The 15,236-nt window shown below is 30.5% G+C and overlaps 2 protein-coding genes across 2 annotated transcripts; both read left to right on the top strand.

Annotated features, from left to right (window-relative positions):
• Nucleotides 1–1,503: 1,503 nt before the first annotated feature.
• Nucleotides 1,504–3,384, top strand: LOC114179207 (1-aminocyclopropane-1-carboxylate synthase 7-like). Its single transcript, XM_028065457.2, has 3 exons — nt 1,504–1,751; nt 1,842–2,131; nt 2,247–3,384. Exons 1-3 carry the CDS (start codon nt 1,581–1,583, stop codon nt 3,109–3,111), a joined length of 1,326 nt encoding a protein of 441 aa, XP_027921258.1. The 5' UTR covers nt 1,504–1,580; the 3' UTR covers nt 3,112–3,384.
• An 8,757-nt stretch (nt 3,385–12,141) lies between these two features.
• On the top strand, nt 12,142–13,099 carry LOC114179189 (phospholipase A2-beta). The gene is made up of 3 exons (XM_028065431.2): nt 12,142–12,418; nt 12,504–12,623; nt 12,771–13,099. Exons 1-3 carry the CDS (start codon nt 12,304–12,306, stop codon nt 12,947–12,949), a joined length of 414 nt encoding a protein of 137 aa, XP_027921232.1. The 5' UTR covers nt 12,142–12,303; the 3' UTR covers nt 12,950–13,099.
• Nucleotides 13,100–15,236: the final 2,137 nt, after the last annotated feature.

Below are 15,236 nucleotides of genomic sequence, written 5' to 3'. Positions count from 1 at the left end.
ATTTTTAAAACGAATACTTCAAAATATATGAGAATTTAATTTTGATAGTATATATAATATACACATGTTTCCTTACATGGGCATTTTATATAAATTTTTCTTACATTCACATAGTCCTATTGATCGTGCGACCTAAGATAAATTCTATCTAAATATTTGTGTAAAAATGTTTTATATTGATAATATATAAAAATCAAACGACAATACTAATGCATTGTCAATTGATAACAAGTTATTAATTTAAATTTTTAATTTTTTCATAAAAATATTAAATTTACCAATTGATGATTGGATTTTATGCTCACACTATTTTTAGGTTCCAAGAGTGTTTCATCGCATCATGAAATATGGATATTTTCCATCAAAGAAAAAAAAAAAAATACAAGCCACATTTAGAGCGACAGATCAGACACCAAGTGTTTAAATCCTTAACCTTTTTGTCTGATTTCTTGTTTTTTTTCTTTTGTTGTTTGTTCGAATTAAGTTTTGCATGAGATACCATTTCTTCAATCCATTATCTGGTGATAGATGCAAGTAAATTGGATTAAGTAATAACAGCTAAAGGAGTATTTGAGATAATAAGGTGCACTGCTATATCAGTATATATGATTATAAATGTTTTCACACTATCTACTCTCTCAGTTTCATCATTCTCCAGCCAGATGACATATAAAATGAAATGAAAAGGTTTGAAGGAAATTATTGCAAATAAAATGTTGTTTTGATGACAAAAAGGTATTTAAATGGAGAATGCAACTTAAGAATGACATAACTGTAATCAGGGTGTTGATTACATTATTAAGTATGTACTTAAGTGTCAAACCTTTGAATGGAAAGAAAGTCACATATTACGTTAAACTTACATAAGTCATTAAATTCTGTTGTTTGTTATTGATGCAATGTGGGGTCTGAAGATCACACAAGAGCTTCTTCTTTGTCTTGCAAATCAGAATCTTAATCGACCTTTTGGGCTACTTGGTATCTTTGTCAGGTCATCAAAACATAACTACTCCCAGAACTCCCCAAATTCTATTTAGCTAAAATCCTTTTTAAGATCTTAATGCATGATTTGGTTTCTGGAAAGGAATTTTTGGAGTTTGTTTTGGCGAGAGGAGATTTGATTAGTCATAGGTTGAGAATAGTAGAAATTTGCCTCAACCACTTTACAAATAAACAAATATGATGAAACCATATTGAATAACCCACCAAAAACAACAAATATTATAATCTATCTGCTCCATTAAACCAAGCCAAGAGAAACTATAATGGCAAAAAATCCCCCTCCAAACAACCACCATATTTTCTGTGTGGATCCGTAACAGTTGTCACAAGTCGCAACAGATAAAGTATATATTTCTGTAAAAGTCTAAAAGGTAGTAATAAAGCTCGATTTGCTTACTATTGAGAATCAATAATTTATATTTTTCTTGCCAACTTGAATTAATCAATATTTCAAAGCCTATATATAGAACAGCTTTCCACAAACGCTTCATTCAACGCTCTCAGTTTTCCATATTTCTCTCTCTCTCTCTCTCTCTCTTACTCACAGTAGCTTTCTGCTATCACAATAGCTTTCTGCTATGGGTATGGAGATGGAGAACTCTTGTGTGGAGCTTTCAAATGTTGCAGTTTCTGAAACTCATGGGGAAGATTCCCCTTATTTTGCAGGGTGGAAAGCCTATGATGAGAACCCCTATGATGAATCAACCAATCCTTCAGGAGTTATACAAATGGGGTTAGCAGAAAATCAAGTGAGTGTGCATGCACATATACATATATGTTATAGCAGTAAACACAAGAATATTAACTTATATTGATCCTTTCAACTTATTCTGCTGCAGGTTTCATTTGATTTGATTGAGAAGTACTTGGAAGCACACTCAGAGGCTTCAACATGGGGAAAAGGAGCTTCTGGCTTCAGAGAAAATGCTTTGTTTCAAGACTACCATGGACTCAAAACCTTCAGAACAGCAATGGCAAGCTTCATGGAACAAGTGAGAGGAGGAAGAGCAAAATTTGACCCTCAAAGAGTGGTCCTCACTGCAGGTGCAACTGCAGCCAATGAACTCTTAACCTTCATCCTCGCAAACCCAGGAGATGCTTTACTCGTTCCTACCCCATACTATCCTGGGTAAGAACAACTTTGTTTCATACTAAAAATCGCGTTTTTAAACCAGTAAAAACAATGAATATATATATATATATATAACATAACCTAACAATTTGGACTCTTTTTTTTTCTACAGATTTGATAGAGATTTAAGGTGGAGAACTGGGGTGAATATAGTTCCAATCCACTGTGACAACTCCAACAATTTCCAGATTACTCCTGAAGCCTTAGAAGCTGCATTCAAAGATGCAGAATCCATGAACTACAAAGTGAGGGGAGTGTTAATCACAAACCCTTCAAACCCCTTAGGAGTAACAATCCCACGTTCAGTTCTTGAGGAGATTCTGGACTTCGTGATTCGCAAAAACATCCATCTTGTATCAGATGAAATCTACTCCGGCTCGGTGTTTTCTTCCTCTGAGTTCACAAGCGTGGCAGAAATCCTGGAGGGTCGCCAATACAAAAACGCAGAGAGAGTTCACATTGTTTATAGCCTCTCCAAGGACCTTGGACTTCCCGGTTTCAGAGTCGGCACCATTTACTCGTACAACGACAGGGTTGTGACCACAGCGAGGAGAATGTCCAGCTTCACCTTAATATCTTCTCAGACACAGCACTTGTTGGCTTCTATGTTGTCGGACAAGAACTTCACCCAGAACTACATTAAAACCAACAGAGAGAGGCTGAGGAAGAGGTACGAGATGATCATCGAAGGGTTGAGAAGTGCGGGGATCGAGTGCTTGAAGGGGAACGCAGGGTTGTTTTGCTGGATGAATATGAGTCCACTCTTGGAGAAACCAACACGGGAAGGTGAATTGGAACTGTGGAATGCAATTATGCATGAAGTGAAGCTCAATATCTCACCAGGCTCTTCTTGCCATTGTTCTGAACCAGGTTGGTTCAGAGTGTGCTTCGCAAACATGACCGAGAAAACCCTGGAAATTGCACTGCAAAGAATACGACACTTCGTGGAACGAATAACGACACAAAAACATGTTTAATCTCCACATAAAATAATCAGTTTATTTATTGTCTTATCTCTGTTACTATTAGTTTTTTCCTTTTACCTTTCTTTTTTTCAAATGGCTTACATGGCCATTTTGATAAATTCTTTATTCGGGAAAGAAGAAGAACCCGAAAGTCACGATCTCAGAAAAGCTTGTTTGCTTGCTTAATTTACTTGAGCAAGTTCCTTAGAAGTACCCTATTGTATCACCATCATTACCAAAGTGAATTAATTACCAATAATTATGGAGCAAATCTTTGTCATTAAACTATTAATTCATTTGACTCGGTAGCACCAGTTTCTATTATAATATCACTTAGTCTGAGTTGGGAGTTTGAAGTACATATAAATAACAGCTAACAAAGAAGGAAATGAAGCTCTAGCTAGCTTTTAGCTCTGTGACAAGTTGGTGGAACCAATAAAATATAAAAGAAACTCACTTAACTTATGCTTCATGATCTTGTCATATTTATGTGGATAATTTGACTTATTAAGACAGAAATTATAAGATTATAAGTTATTTGCCGAACATTAAAAATAAATAATATTAATATTTTAAAATAAATAATATATTTTAAAATACAAAATAAAGCAAAGACGAACAATAGAAAAAAAAAACCTAACTGAGAATCTAAAATGGGGTGAAATTATAAAACATGAAATGGTCCACCACGTGATACAACGTTTGATTGAGATCACACGTACGTCAATGGTAGATATTGACTAGTAACTTGGTTCCATTATATTAATTAATAACTAGCTTCACCACCAAACTTAGAGCCCACGCTAAGTTAGTGTCCTTTATAGTTTAATTCATGCGTTCCAGCTCACGTAATCAGTGTGCACTAAACATTGTTAAGCCTAATTAAGAGGTCTCATTAGTATTAACCAAGACCTTGACCATCACGTATATATATGGTTTGACTCAACACGGAATATGTATAATCCATTCAACCTTTCTAGATTCACACACTTGATTACAGAGCTTTTGAGTTTTTCCTTAATTGTTTTATGCTACCTCAAAGGCTGCTTTGACTTTCTTTTATTAAAGATCCATATGTAATAATTAAATCGTAATTATGGAACATCTCTTAATAAGCTTGGTTTAATCTGTGTTGCAGACACAGTTCTGCCTACTAATTATAATTAAATAAAAAAAAACTTTTTAATTCTATATATCATGCTAAGTCAACCAAAATGTCACACAACAATATTTGACTAAAACAAACTGTTAATTAAAAAGAGGAAAAGTGGCAGTCAATTTGATATTCTTTGCTGAATTAATAGCATGCTTTGTAGTCACTCTACCTATGAGTAAGTAGTTCACGATTTTAGTTGCATATAAGCGTTATTTTTTTAATTGCTGTAATTAAGTTCTTCTAATAGTTTTTTTCTCAAATCCCATGTCTTCATTTTCTAGTAATTTGATGTTTAAGCTACGTTTAAGAATCAAAACATTCCAACGGTATGAAATTTTGATGAAATGAGTGTAACAATAATTATAAATATTTATTCACTTTTTTTTTTTATTTCTACTGTTTTTATTACTTTTATTTTTATTAGTTTTTCCCTTTATATACTTTTCTCGTTTTCATCTTATCCTTCCTTATTCACCTTGTTTTGAAGAGTGTTTTTTTTTTCTCATCGACAATACAAATTTAATAAATAAAGAAATATTTAAAAGAATTAAAAATCATACATACATATTACAATAGCAAGTCACATTACGTTAATCACTCTAAAAAATGTTATGTGTTTGCAAGCTTTTAAACAAAATTATAAATATATCAACAGAGGTGAATTTCATCCTACTATTTGAATTGTTTATATTGTTTCACATACTTTTACTTTAAAATCAGTTGAAAAACGTGTTTGACAAGTAAACAAAAAGTTAACATAAATGGATTAAAATGATTATATCCATTTATTTCTAAAGTATGGTGACTAAAATATATTAAAATTTTTAGGAGAGTCTTAACTTTTGTACTTGAAAGTTATTTTGTTCTCTTTGACATGTTTTGGAAATACAATGCATCTTTCTTTCACCTTTCTATAGATGGGTTAGAACACCACTCAAATACTCTATTATTAATTTAAATTAATTCTTTGTCGATTTATATATATATATATATATATATATATATATATATATATATATATAAATTTTGGAAAGGAATAAATTTTAATTTCACGTTAAAGTTCAACCACTAAAAACATATTTAACATCATAATAAAATATACGATTAGAGTAAAATTACGTTTGTTGTTTTGGTATATGACCCTATTTATTGTTTGGCATTAGACAAATGAAATGGGGGTTGACCTTGGGCGTAAGTAGAAAAGTTGTGTGTGACTTTTTCTTTAAATGTGAAGTGGTTGGTAGATATGAATTCGTACATACCCAATCGTATGACTTGCTCAATTACAAGTAATCGTACTTCACCGTCACATTCTTCACGTATGTATGGTCATCTCATGGTGCATCTATGCATGCATGCTTGGAATCATGATCATGCACGTCTTCACCTTCGGTGTGAGAAACTTCACGTGGGATCATGAATGCAAGGGCATGTGGACATGGGATCATGGCATGCTGATGTATGAATATGGAAACTGGTGAGAGTACCCTACATTTCTGTGTATAGTGTACGACGCATATTAAAAACTCGTAACTTGGAAACGTATGCTTTGACAAATTTTTTTTATAAAGTTTACAAAGTTTCTATAAATAGAATTAAAATGGATTTGATTTTTTATTTTTTAATCAAAATAAAGTAATAAAATAATACTTTTTTTTTTATCTAAATTGGTAGTTTATCAAAGTTTAAAGTTTGTTAGAAAAAACTTTGTTAAACTATCAAACTTCCATGCTCTGTAAATTTGACTTACCTTATGCACCCACGACTTTTACAAGTTACACCAACTTATAATTTTTGTTTCAACCAAACATGTGAAAATCTTTTGGCCCTTCAAATCATGTAAATTTTACTATTTAACTTATGACAACGAAAATATGTTTTAAAGGACAATATAACGATTTTCGAGTTTGATTGATTCATAAAAAGGAACTATTCGTACCATTCACTAATGAAAGATTACCATTAATTTAATGTAAAGGTTTTAAAATAATTATTTTGACTTCGTTGAGATAGACTATCGAATCACCGGAACAATATCAAATTTATTATTGTTAAGAAAATAATTGTTGCGGAAATTAAAAAAGAAAACATAGACACCAAAATTAAGAGTTTGCAACATACGTGAAGGTGATTTAATTTGTGTTTGTTTTGAAAACTGTAATCAACGTCAACTTTCATGTCTTACTGCATTGAATAATGCGTGGACTTTTGATTAAACACAAACTTGGACACCAATTTTCAACTCCTACTTTGTTCAAACAATTGCCAAATGCATAAAGTCAACACCCATCAGAATGATAAATAGTTGGAATTTTTATGACCTATTTGTTTTGACTTTTAGATAACATGATTTTTCTCTAATGAATAAAAAATAGCACCAATTAAATATTAGAAACCGACATTGATATTATTTTTTATTATTGACTTTTCATACTTTAAAAATAATTTTTATAAATATTTTATGGAGTTTTACGAAATCAAAAAAAAAAACTTTACTTTTACAATTTTGTATAGAATATATTAACGAAAAACCTCAAAAACATACAAAAAATTCTATCAGGAAAACGATATAAACAACTTCAATTTGTCTCTCTAAGCTCGTGATTTCTGAAAATATTTCAAAATTATATTACATGATTGAAAAGTACGTATTTTAATGTATAAAAGTAAAGTCAAACGAATATTTTAAAGATAAAAAAAAATGTTCATACAAAATGTTAGGAATATGAGAGGACAGAGATAATAACACGTATAGCGAAGCCAAATGAAAACTTTATTAGATGATTTAATTATGGAGCACTCTAACTAATACGCATGTAATTATGTTGATTTAACGACAAATACAAAAAACAGTATAAATATTAAGGTGGTTGTGGGAATCTTAATTTTTATTTTCTATTCTTTTGCTTCGCCATTACGGATATTCCAATAGCAAATTCATATTTATTGTTTACGTTGACTATTCAGAATACAACAAAAAAAATTAATTTATTTCAGAATTCATATCCCGTCGAAAAGTCAACGTTCTCATAATAGAATGATAGGAATTTTAGTTTAAACTGATAAATGTGTGGGTTATAGTACGTGTACGTTTTTAACTTGTAATTAAAAACGCGTAAATTCATTTAAAAGGACATTGTTGTGTATGTTATAACTTCTAAGAGTGTAGAAATAATAAAAAAAGAAAAATAAGATACATTGAGTGAAGAATTATGGTTTTAACACCTAATCCACTTCCTTCCTTTGACTTCCGTACCTTTGTGAGTGAAGAAATTGAAAGACGCCATAGGGGAAAAAATTAAATACGGTTTATTTTTATTTTAATTTAATATAAAATTTAAAACAGACTAATCTAATGTAATATAATTTTGTTTGTATCAATTTTACAATTTGTTGTTAAATAAACTTGCTGTAACTTTGTTATAATGGTTGTGCGTCAATAACTTTAACTTTTTCTAACTAATAATTGATTTATATAATTAATTTCTTAGTTTAAAAATATAATATACATTTATTATCTTAGTTTAATTAATATAAACATATTGTAAGTATGATATATTTAAATAATAAAACAACTTGTACGTCTCACTAAAGCATATCTTATAGTTGTTAATTAAATTAAAATATATAACATTATTTGATTACATATAATAAACAAAACAACGTAGTTCAGCTTTTAGTTTTTAAATCGAAATTCGAATCAAATTGTTAAAATATATTAAAATAGGAATTTGTTTTATTTATTTTTTATCTGTTTAGTTTTAACCATCTTTAATCGGAGAGAAAATATTAGAACACTAGTGAATTATGATTCTATTGCACCTCATCATATCATATTCTTTAAAAATTAAAATTTAAAATAATTTAAATATTCCTTCTCCTTCTAATTTTCTTTTTAAATAAAATCGTGATAGAACTCTATGCTTACTAATATTATTCATATACTTTAATGATGAAACATGTGAATTTGTTCTTGCTTAGAGACCTTTCGCACGGAACGAATAAACTTAAGGACTTCTTCGTGCACTCCCAAGTCTTTCTCCGGTATCTCTAAAAATTATTTAAATTTCCTCTTTGTCCTTAGTAAAAGCAAAAGAAGAAACAGTAAAAAATTTAATTTTCTCTCACGCACCTCCTGCACCACCAAATGAATACCCATCCATTTCCTACACCTCAAATGAATACCCAGATCCCTGCACATCTTTTCACCTAATCCTTTTCCCTTTGTCTCTCGCGGCGCACTTCCATATTCCTCTTCCTTTTGCATTCGCATCACAGTTGCCCTTGTCTCGCAGCAGTAGTGCAACCTCCACAATGCCTTCAGTCCAACAAATCCAGTCTAGTAAGTTATTCACATGAATCCCATTATATATTTTCACATGAATGCTCACTTTTGTGCAATAGATCCATGTTTGCAGATCCATGCTTGAGTATAAAACTGATGTTTTAATATGTTTTTCACAAATAGTCCAGTTCTGTTGTTTTTTCTTCTTCTGAAAATGGTCATTGCGGAAGTCGAGATTGGCTTTAGAGGTTTGAATTGCAGATGTCAACATCCGTTTAAGTTATTTTTTTCTTTTTCTGACTATTGCGGATGTCAACATCCGCTTCAGAGATTTTTATTGTGGATGTCGACATCCATTTCACTTTTTTTTTCGTTTTTTGGTCATTGCAGATGTTGACATCTGCTTCAGATATTTTTATTGCGTATGTCGACATCCGTTTCACTTTTTTCGTTTTCTGGCCATTCAGATGTCGACATTCACTTTGGAAATTTGAATTGCATATGTCGACATCCATTTCATTTTTTTTCGATTTCTGGCCATGGTAGATGTCGACATCTGCTTTAGAGATTTAAATTGTGGATGTCGACATCCGTTTCACTTTTTTTTTGTTTTCTGGCCATTGCGGATGTCGACATTCGCTTCAGATATTTGAATTGTGAATGTCGACATCTGTTTATGCTTTTTTTAGTGTTCATGCACTATCCACATCCGTTTCAACATTTTTCCATTTAAATATTTTTTTAATGCCCATAGTGAGTTTTTTAATGTATCATAGATGTCATAGATCTTATTGTGGAAAATTCTAAAAAATAGTACTCCATCAAATGCACCAGAATCAAAGCAAGAAAAAAAAAAACATATTGCGGATGCTGACATCCATGATGCATTTTTTAATTACCATCGTTTTTTATTTATTTTTAATGCAAACATACTCAAAAAAATTATTAAACCACTATATTAATCTTTATACATATTATACAACTTTTACAAGAATTTATGGATCATAAATTTTATCCAAAAACATTACATATGAAAAGAAAAAAAAAGGTATGTTGTGGATGTCGACATCCACAATGCATTTTTTAATTACCATCATTTTTTGATTTTTTCTAATGCAAACATACTCAAATAAATGAAAAAAAATATCAAACCACTATATTAATATTTATACATATTATACAAGTTTTACTGGAATTTATGGATCATAAATTTTATCCAAAAAAATTACATATCAAAAAAACAAAAGTATGTTGCGGATGTCGACATCCACAACATAACCTGACATCCGTTGAAATGTGTTGTGGATGTCGACATCCGCAATGCATTTTTTAATTACCATCGTTTTTTTTTTTATTTTTTTTAATGAAAACATAGTCAAATAAATGATTTTTTTATCAAACTACTATATTAATATTTATACATATTATACAATTTTCACTGAAATTTATGGATCGCAAATTTTATCCAAAAAAAGTACATATCAAAAGAAAAAAAAAGGTATGTTGCGGATGTCGACATCCGCAATACAATTTTCTGGCAAAATATTTTTAATTATTTAAAATTAAATCACATTTATATAATTAAAAATAAATTCACCAAATACTACATTAATGTTTATACATGTTATAGGATATTTACTACATCAAATGTATCAAAAATCATAGCAAAAAAAAAAATTAAATATCAAAATTTTAAAAAAATAAGTTTGTTGCGGATGTGGACATCCATGTTTGAATTGTATTGCGGATGTTGACATTCGCAATACAATTTTCCAGCAAAATATTTTTTATTTTTAAAAATTAAATCACATTTATATAATTAAAAATAAATTCACCAAATACTACATTAATGTTTATACATATTATAGGATATTGCTAAATCAAATGTATCAAGAATTATAGAACAAAAAGAATTAAATATAAAAAATTAAAAAAAAAGTCTGTTGCGGATGTGGACATCCGTGTTTGAATTGTGTTGCGGACGTCGACATCTGCAATACAATTTTCCAACACAATATTTTTTAATTTTTTAAAATTAAATCACATTCATATAATTCAAGATAAATTAACCAAATACTCTATTAATGTTTATACATGTTATAAGATATTTAGTACATCAAATAGATCAAGAATCAGAGTCCAAAAAAATATATATGAAATTTAAAAAAAATAAAAAGATAGGTTGTGATGTGAACATCTCCAACACAAACTTACATACAATTACGGATGTCGACATCCACTTCTAATCAACATTGTTGTGGATGTCGACATTTATTTTAACAATAATTATTTAATACATCAGAAACAAATAACATCGATCAACCAACAACATTCCAAACATTTATCAACATTTATTAAATTATGAACACTAACTTTGGTTGTGTAAACTAGAACTTTGAAAGAAGAACACTGAGACACTCAGAGAAAGTGAGAAGAGCACTAGGACACTGAGAGGAACTGAGACACTGAGAGGAGGGACCACAACTTTGATGTTGCTGTTGTTGTTGAGCGGTTGGAGAAGAGGGACCACAAGAGAAAGCGACAAAGTTTAGAGCAAATTTGGAGGTGTAGAAATTTGGAGGTGCAAAGTAGCAGAAGAAGTAAAAAGCAAAACAGTAACTTTGTAATTGGTGTCAACCACCAAAAGTAGATAAGGGTATAATCGTAATGAATGCTCACATTTGGCGGTATTGAAGAAAGCATTTGGGGTGCATGGAGAAGCCCCATAAACCTACAGCTTAATTGGGTCCTTCATGATTTCTACAAGAACCGGGCCTTTTTCTTATTTACACCACTTTTTCTTTTCTTCACACTCGTCAAATTTTGTTGAACATTTTCGAAGCACCCAAACTACTCCTTCGTTATTACTCGCCTTCTCCCACCCTACTGTGTTCCAAATCGAAAAAATAAAAACATTTTTGATCGCTAAAATCAATCCACAGCACCACCAAGATTTGATTTTAATCACTTTCAACCCAATTTTTTGTATCGTTAAAATCAATATAAGACATTAAGGAGATATAAGATCAATTAATTATAGAATTGATATCATCTTCAACATTTTTTTTCTTTTAAATCAATGCATTTCTGAGTTTTTTTTTAAAAGAAAAAAAATTATACTGAGATTTGATTTGATTTCTGTCGTGAAAACTGAACAAAATTTGGTTTTTATGGTGAAAGCTAAACAAAATCAAACTACACATTATATCTATATTGATTTTCCTCATGTTCTTGTCAAATTTCATAATCCTTAATTATGATTTTTGACAATTTTAACGATACATGAAGGATTTTTAACATATTACGAGAGACTCATAATATATAGTATTTAGTAATATTTGTTGAAAAGGAATATATATATATATATATATATATATATATATATATATATATATATATATATATATATATATATATATATATATATACTTTCTTTGTTTTTCCTCCTAAAGATTAAAAACAGTAAAACCTAAAGATAACCATGCTGCAAATAGTAATAGGAAAAGATGAGAAGAAAATGGGTATCACTGGTTGATAACAATATGAAGGGTGGTTTGGTATTTTTGGCATTGAAACCAAACAACATCTTACAAAAGGAAACAACACAACACAAGAAACATTATTTTTTGTTTAGGACTTTTAAACCAGAGGTTTGCTTGTGCCTGCAATCCAATTACAGATCAAGCGTGGGGGAGGAAAGTTCAGCGTCAACCATCCACAACCCTTTTCTTCAAGTTCGCATCTTTCGGTTACGCTCCCACAAATGTCACGCGCCACCGCCGCGTTCGGAATCCTCCTCTGTCTCCTCCTCGGCGCCGCCGCCCACTGCTCCGCTCAGCTAAACTGCAGCACAACGTGCATTGCGGAGCAGTGCGACAGTAAGATTCCGTTCCATTCCATTCCGTTGAGTTGAATCATTAATTACGTTGGTTGGTACTAATTAATTCTATAATTTGAAATCAGCGATTGCAATCAGATACGGTAAGTATTGCGGGGTGGGGTATACTGGGTGTCCCGGGCAGAAACCATGCGATGGTGTTGATGCTTGTTGCATGGCCCATGACGACTGTGTTGACAAATTCGGTATTTCATTTCTCCTTTCCTTCTTAATCATTCTCAATCAATGAATGAATGTTGGCAGTTAGGTTTTAATTTGTGTGTCCCCAATTCCTAGGTTTTCGTTTGTTGTTGAGTGATTGGTGTAGAGTAATGAAAAGCATGATTTGACAGGAATGACTCATGTGAAATGCCACAAGAAATTGAAGAATTGCCTAATCAGGGAACTTGAATCTGGGAAGGTTGGGTTTTCGAAGGAGTGTCCATACAGTATAGCTGCACCAACGATGATAAGAGGCATGGACTTGGCCATCTTGCTGAGCCACTTGGGTGAACCTGCTTATGATCACTGACAAACTCAACCCTTCTGATGCAGTTCTTCCTCCTTCCCCATTACCATCGAACTTCATCTTCTGATCTTCTTCTGCATGGCTAAGCCTCTGTTATTCATTTTCCACATTCTTATTTAATAATAAATAATACCAATGCTTTATTTTGCAGAATCCGTTTCTAACTTAATTAATTTCAGATTCATAGATGATGAAATTCATAGATTTTTTTTTTTCCTTTTTTTGTGGTTCTCAGAATGAGGTTTTTTGGTGTTTGCGAATTGGTTCATTAGCCACCGGTTTTAGAACAAAGATCACCTTCCATCATATAAAATAAAAAGTGAGATGGTTTAAATTAAAAAAAAAAAACATAAAAATAGATGATTAAAAATGATTTAATTCATATACTAAAATAACTTTTGTAAAATAATTTAATATAAAAATACTTTGTTTAGAACTATAAACTAAAATTTAACAAATTAAATTGAAATAAAGAAAAATCATTATAAATCTTAAAAAATGTTTTAAAATAACAAATTAAATTACTTTTACAAAATACTAGGATTTAAATCATCATGTTTTGTTTATTAATTTAGTTTTTATTTAATTAATTATTTTATTATAGCATAAGAGCACACTTATGATATACAAATATGATACATGTGTTAGATACGGTACATATCTAATATGTCGATATGTTTATTTTAAAAATGAAAGAATGCATTGCGTGATATATTGACATTGAAAAGTGTATAATAATTCTTAAAATACATGATAAATATATTATTGTTATTGTGTGAATTAAAATTAAAATTATGTGTATTAAAGTTGTTAACACAAAAAATTATAAATTATTATCATCATAAGGAATAATGCTCCTAGATACGTGTAAGACACGAATACGTGACTCAACTTGAAATATAATAGAAATATATATATATATATATATATATATATATATATATATATATAATATGAAGAATTAAAGATGAATATAGAATATATTCAGTGATATCCAACATATGATTTACTATAAAAAATTGTTGATAAAAAGAAGAAGATGGACATCTTCCTTCAATAAATATTTTTGATGATGATGATGACGATGATGACTTATGAAGAAGTATGAAAGACTTGATGATGATGCATGGAAAAATGTTGAAGACTTAAAAGAATGTTTGAATTCAAGAGATACATTGAAGACTTAAGGATTTAGTTGTTTAGATCTTGTAATTTGTGTATATTATTTAAAATAGTTAAATTAGTATGTTAGTGATTTATTTGCAAGTAGTAGAGTATCAAGAAAATTTTATTTATTTGCAAAACTCACTAGAATAATTGATTATTCTTAGTGATAATCAATTATCTCAATTAAAACTGATTTTTGAGAAAAGCCTTTGTGATAATCGATTATCACCTGCTGATAATAAATTATCCTGACTGATAATAGATTATCACAACGAGAAAAATGTTTTCAGAAAAATTTCCGTGATAATCAATTATCACTTATGATAATCGATTATCTATGGCAGTTGTGACTTAACTTTTGATATTCTTAACATAATTTCTAAATAGGCTTCTATAAATAGAGTGATAGGCTTTCATAATCAAATATAGAAGTTAAAGAAGCCTGAGTACTTGAGAACTCTTTGTGGGAAGGCTTTGAAAAACCTAGTGTGGGTAGAGCGATAACTTTCATCAAGTGGAATCTTGAGTGATTGAGTGTTGCTGATGTTGCTAGGAGAAGCTGATCATCCTTTATGTGATTCAAAAGAGGTGTTCATTCCTTGTGTGATTCAAGGAAGATTTTTTGATTACTAAAAGATACCTAAGGATGTCTCTACAAAAACCTAGCCCTAGCTTCTAGAAACTAGGTTAAACAAGGTTACAAAAATAAGAGACAAAAGAGCTAACTATGATTTGTGCAAGGCTAATTTCGTTCTAGCACAAAAGGAGACCAAGAATGTGTCTCATATGTCTCCAAAAAGTTGCCAAAGTGTGCTAAAAATAAAGGAGACCAAAGGTACATAGGAACACATGCTTTATGTCTTTTATTTTATGTTTTATGCCTCTTTTACTCTCTCCTCCAAATCATTTATTCTCCTTAATCACCATGCGCCACCTAGCATTGCTTTCTTACTCCTAATTAACCTACAAAGCAAATAAACATAGATTAACATGTTAGCTTAAGTCAAGTTAACTCTAGTCAACAAGTCAAACCTAGTCAAAGGTCAACAAGTCAACTAAGATTGATTCAACTAAGTCAACTTAGGAAATAAAAAATAACAAACACAAATGAAAGGGATGAAGG

The sequence above is a fragment of the Vigna unguiculata genome, chromosome 3 (assembly GCF_037176805.1).
Source record: "Vigna unguiculata cultivar grain cowpea cultivar isolate G323 ecotype 2 chromosome 3, ASM3717680v1, whole genome shotgun sequence".
NCBI classification, from domain to species: Eukaryota; Viridiplantae; Streptophyta; class Magnoliopsida; order Fabales; family Fabaceae; genus Vigna; species Vigna unguiculata.
The sequence above is the reverse complement of the archived record's forward strand: the minus strand, read 5'-3'. Positions and strand labels throughout refer to the sequence as shown.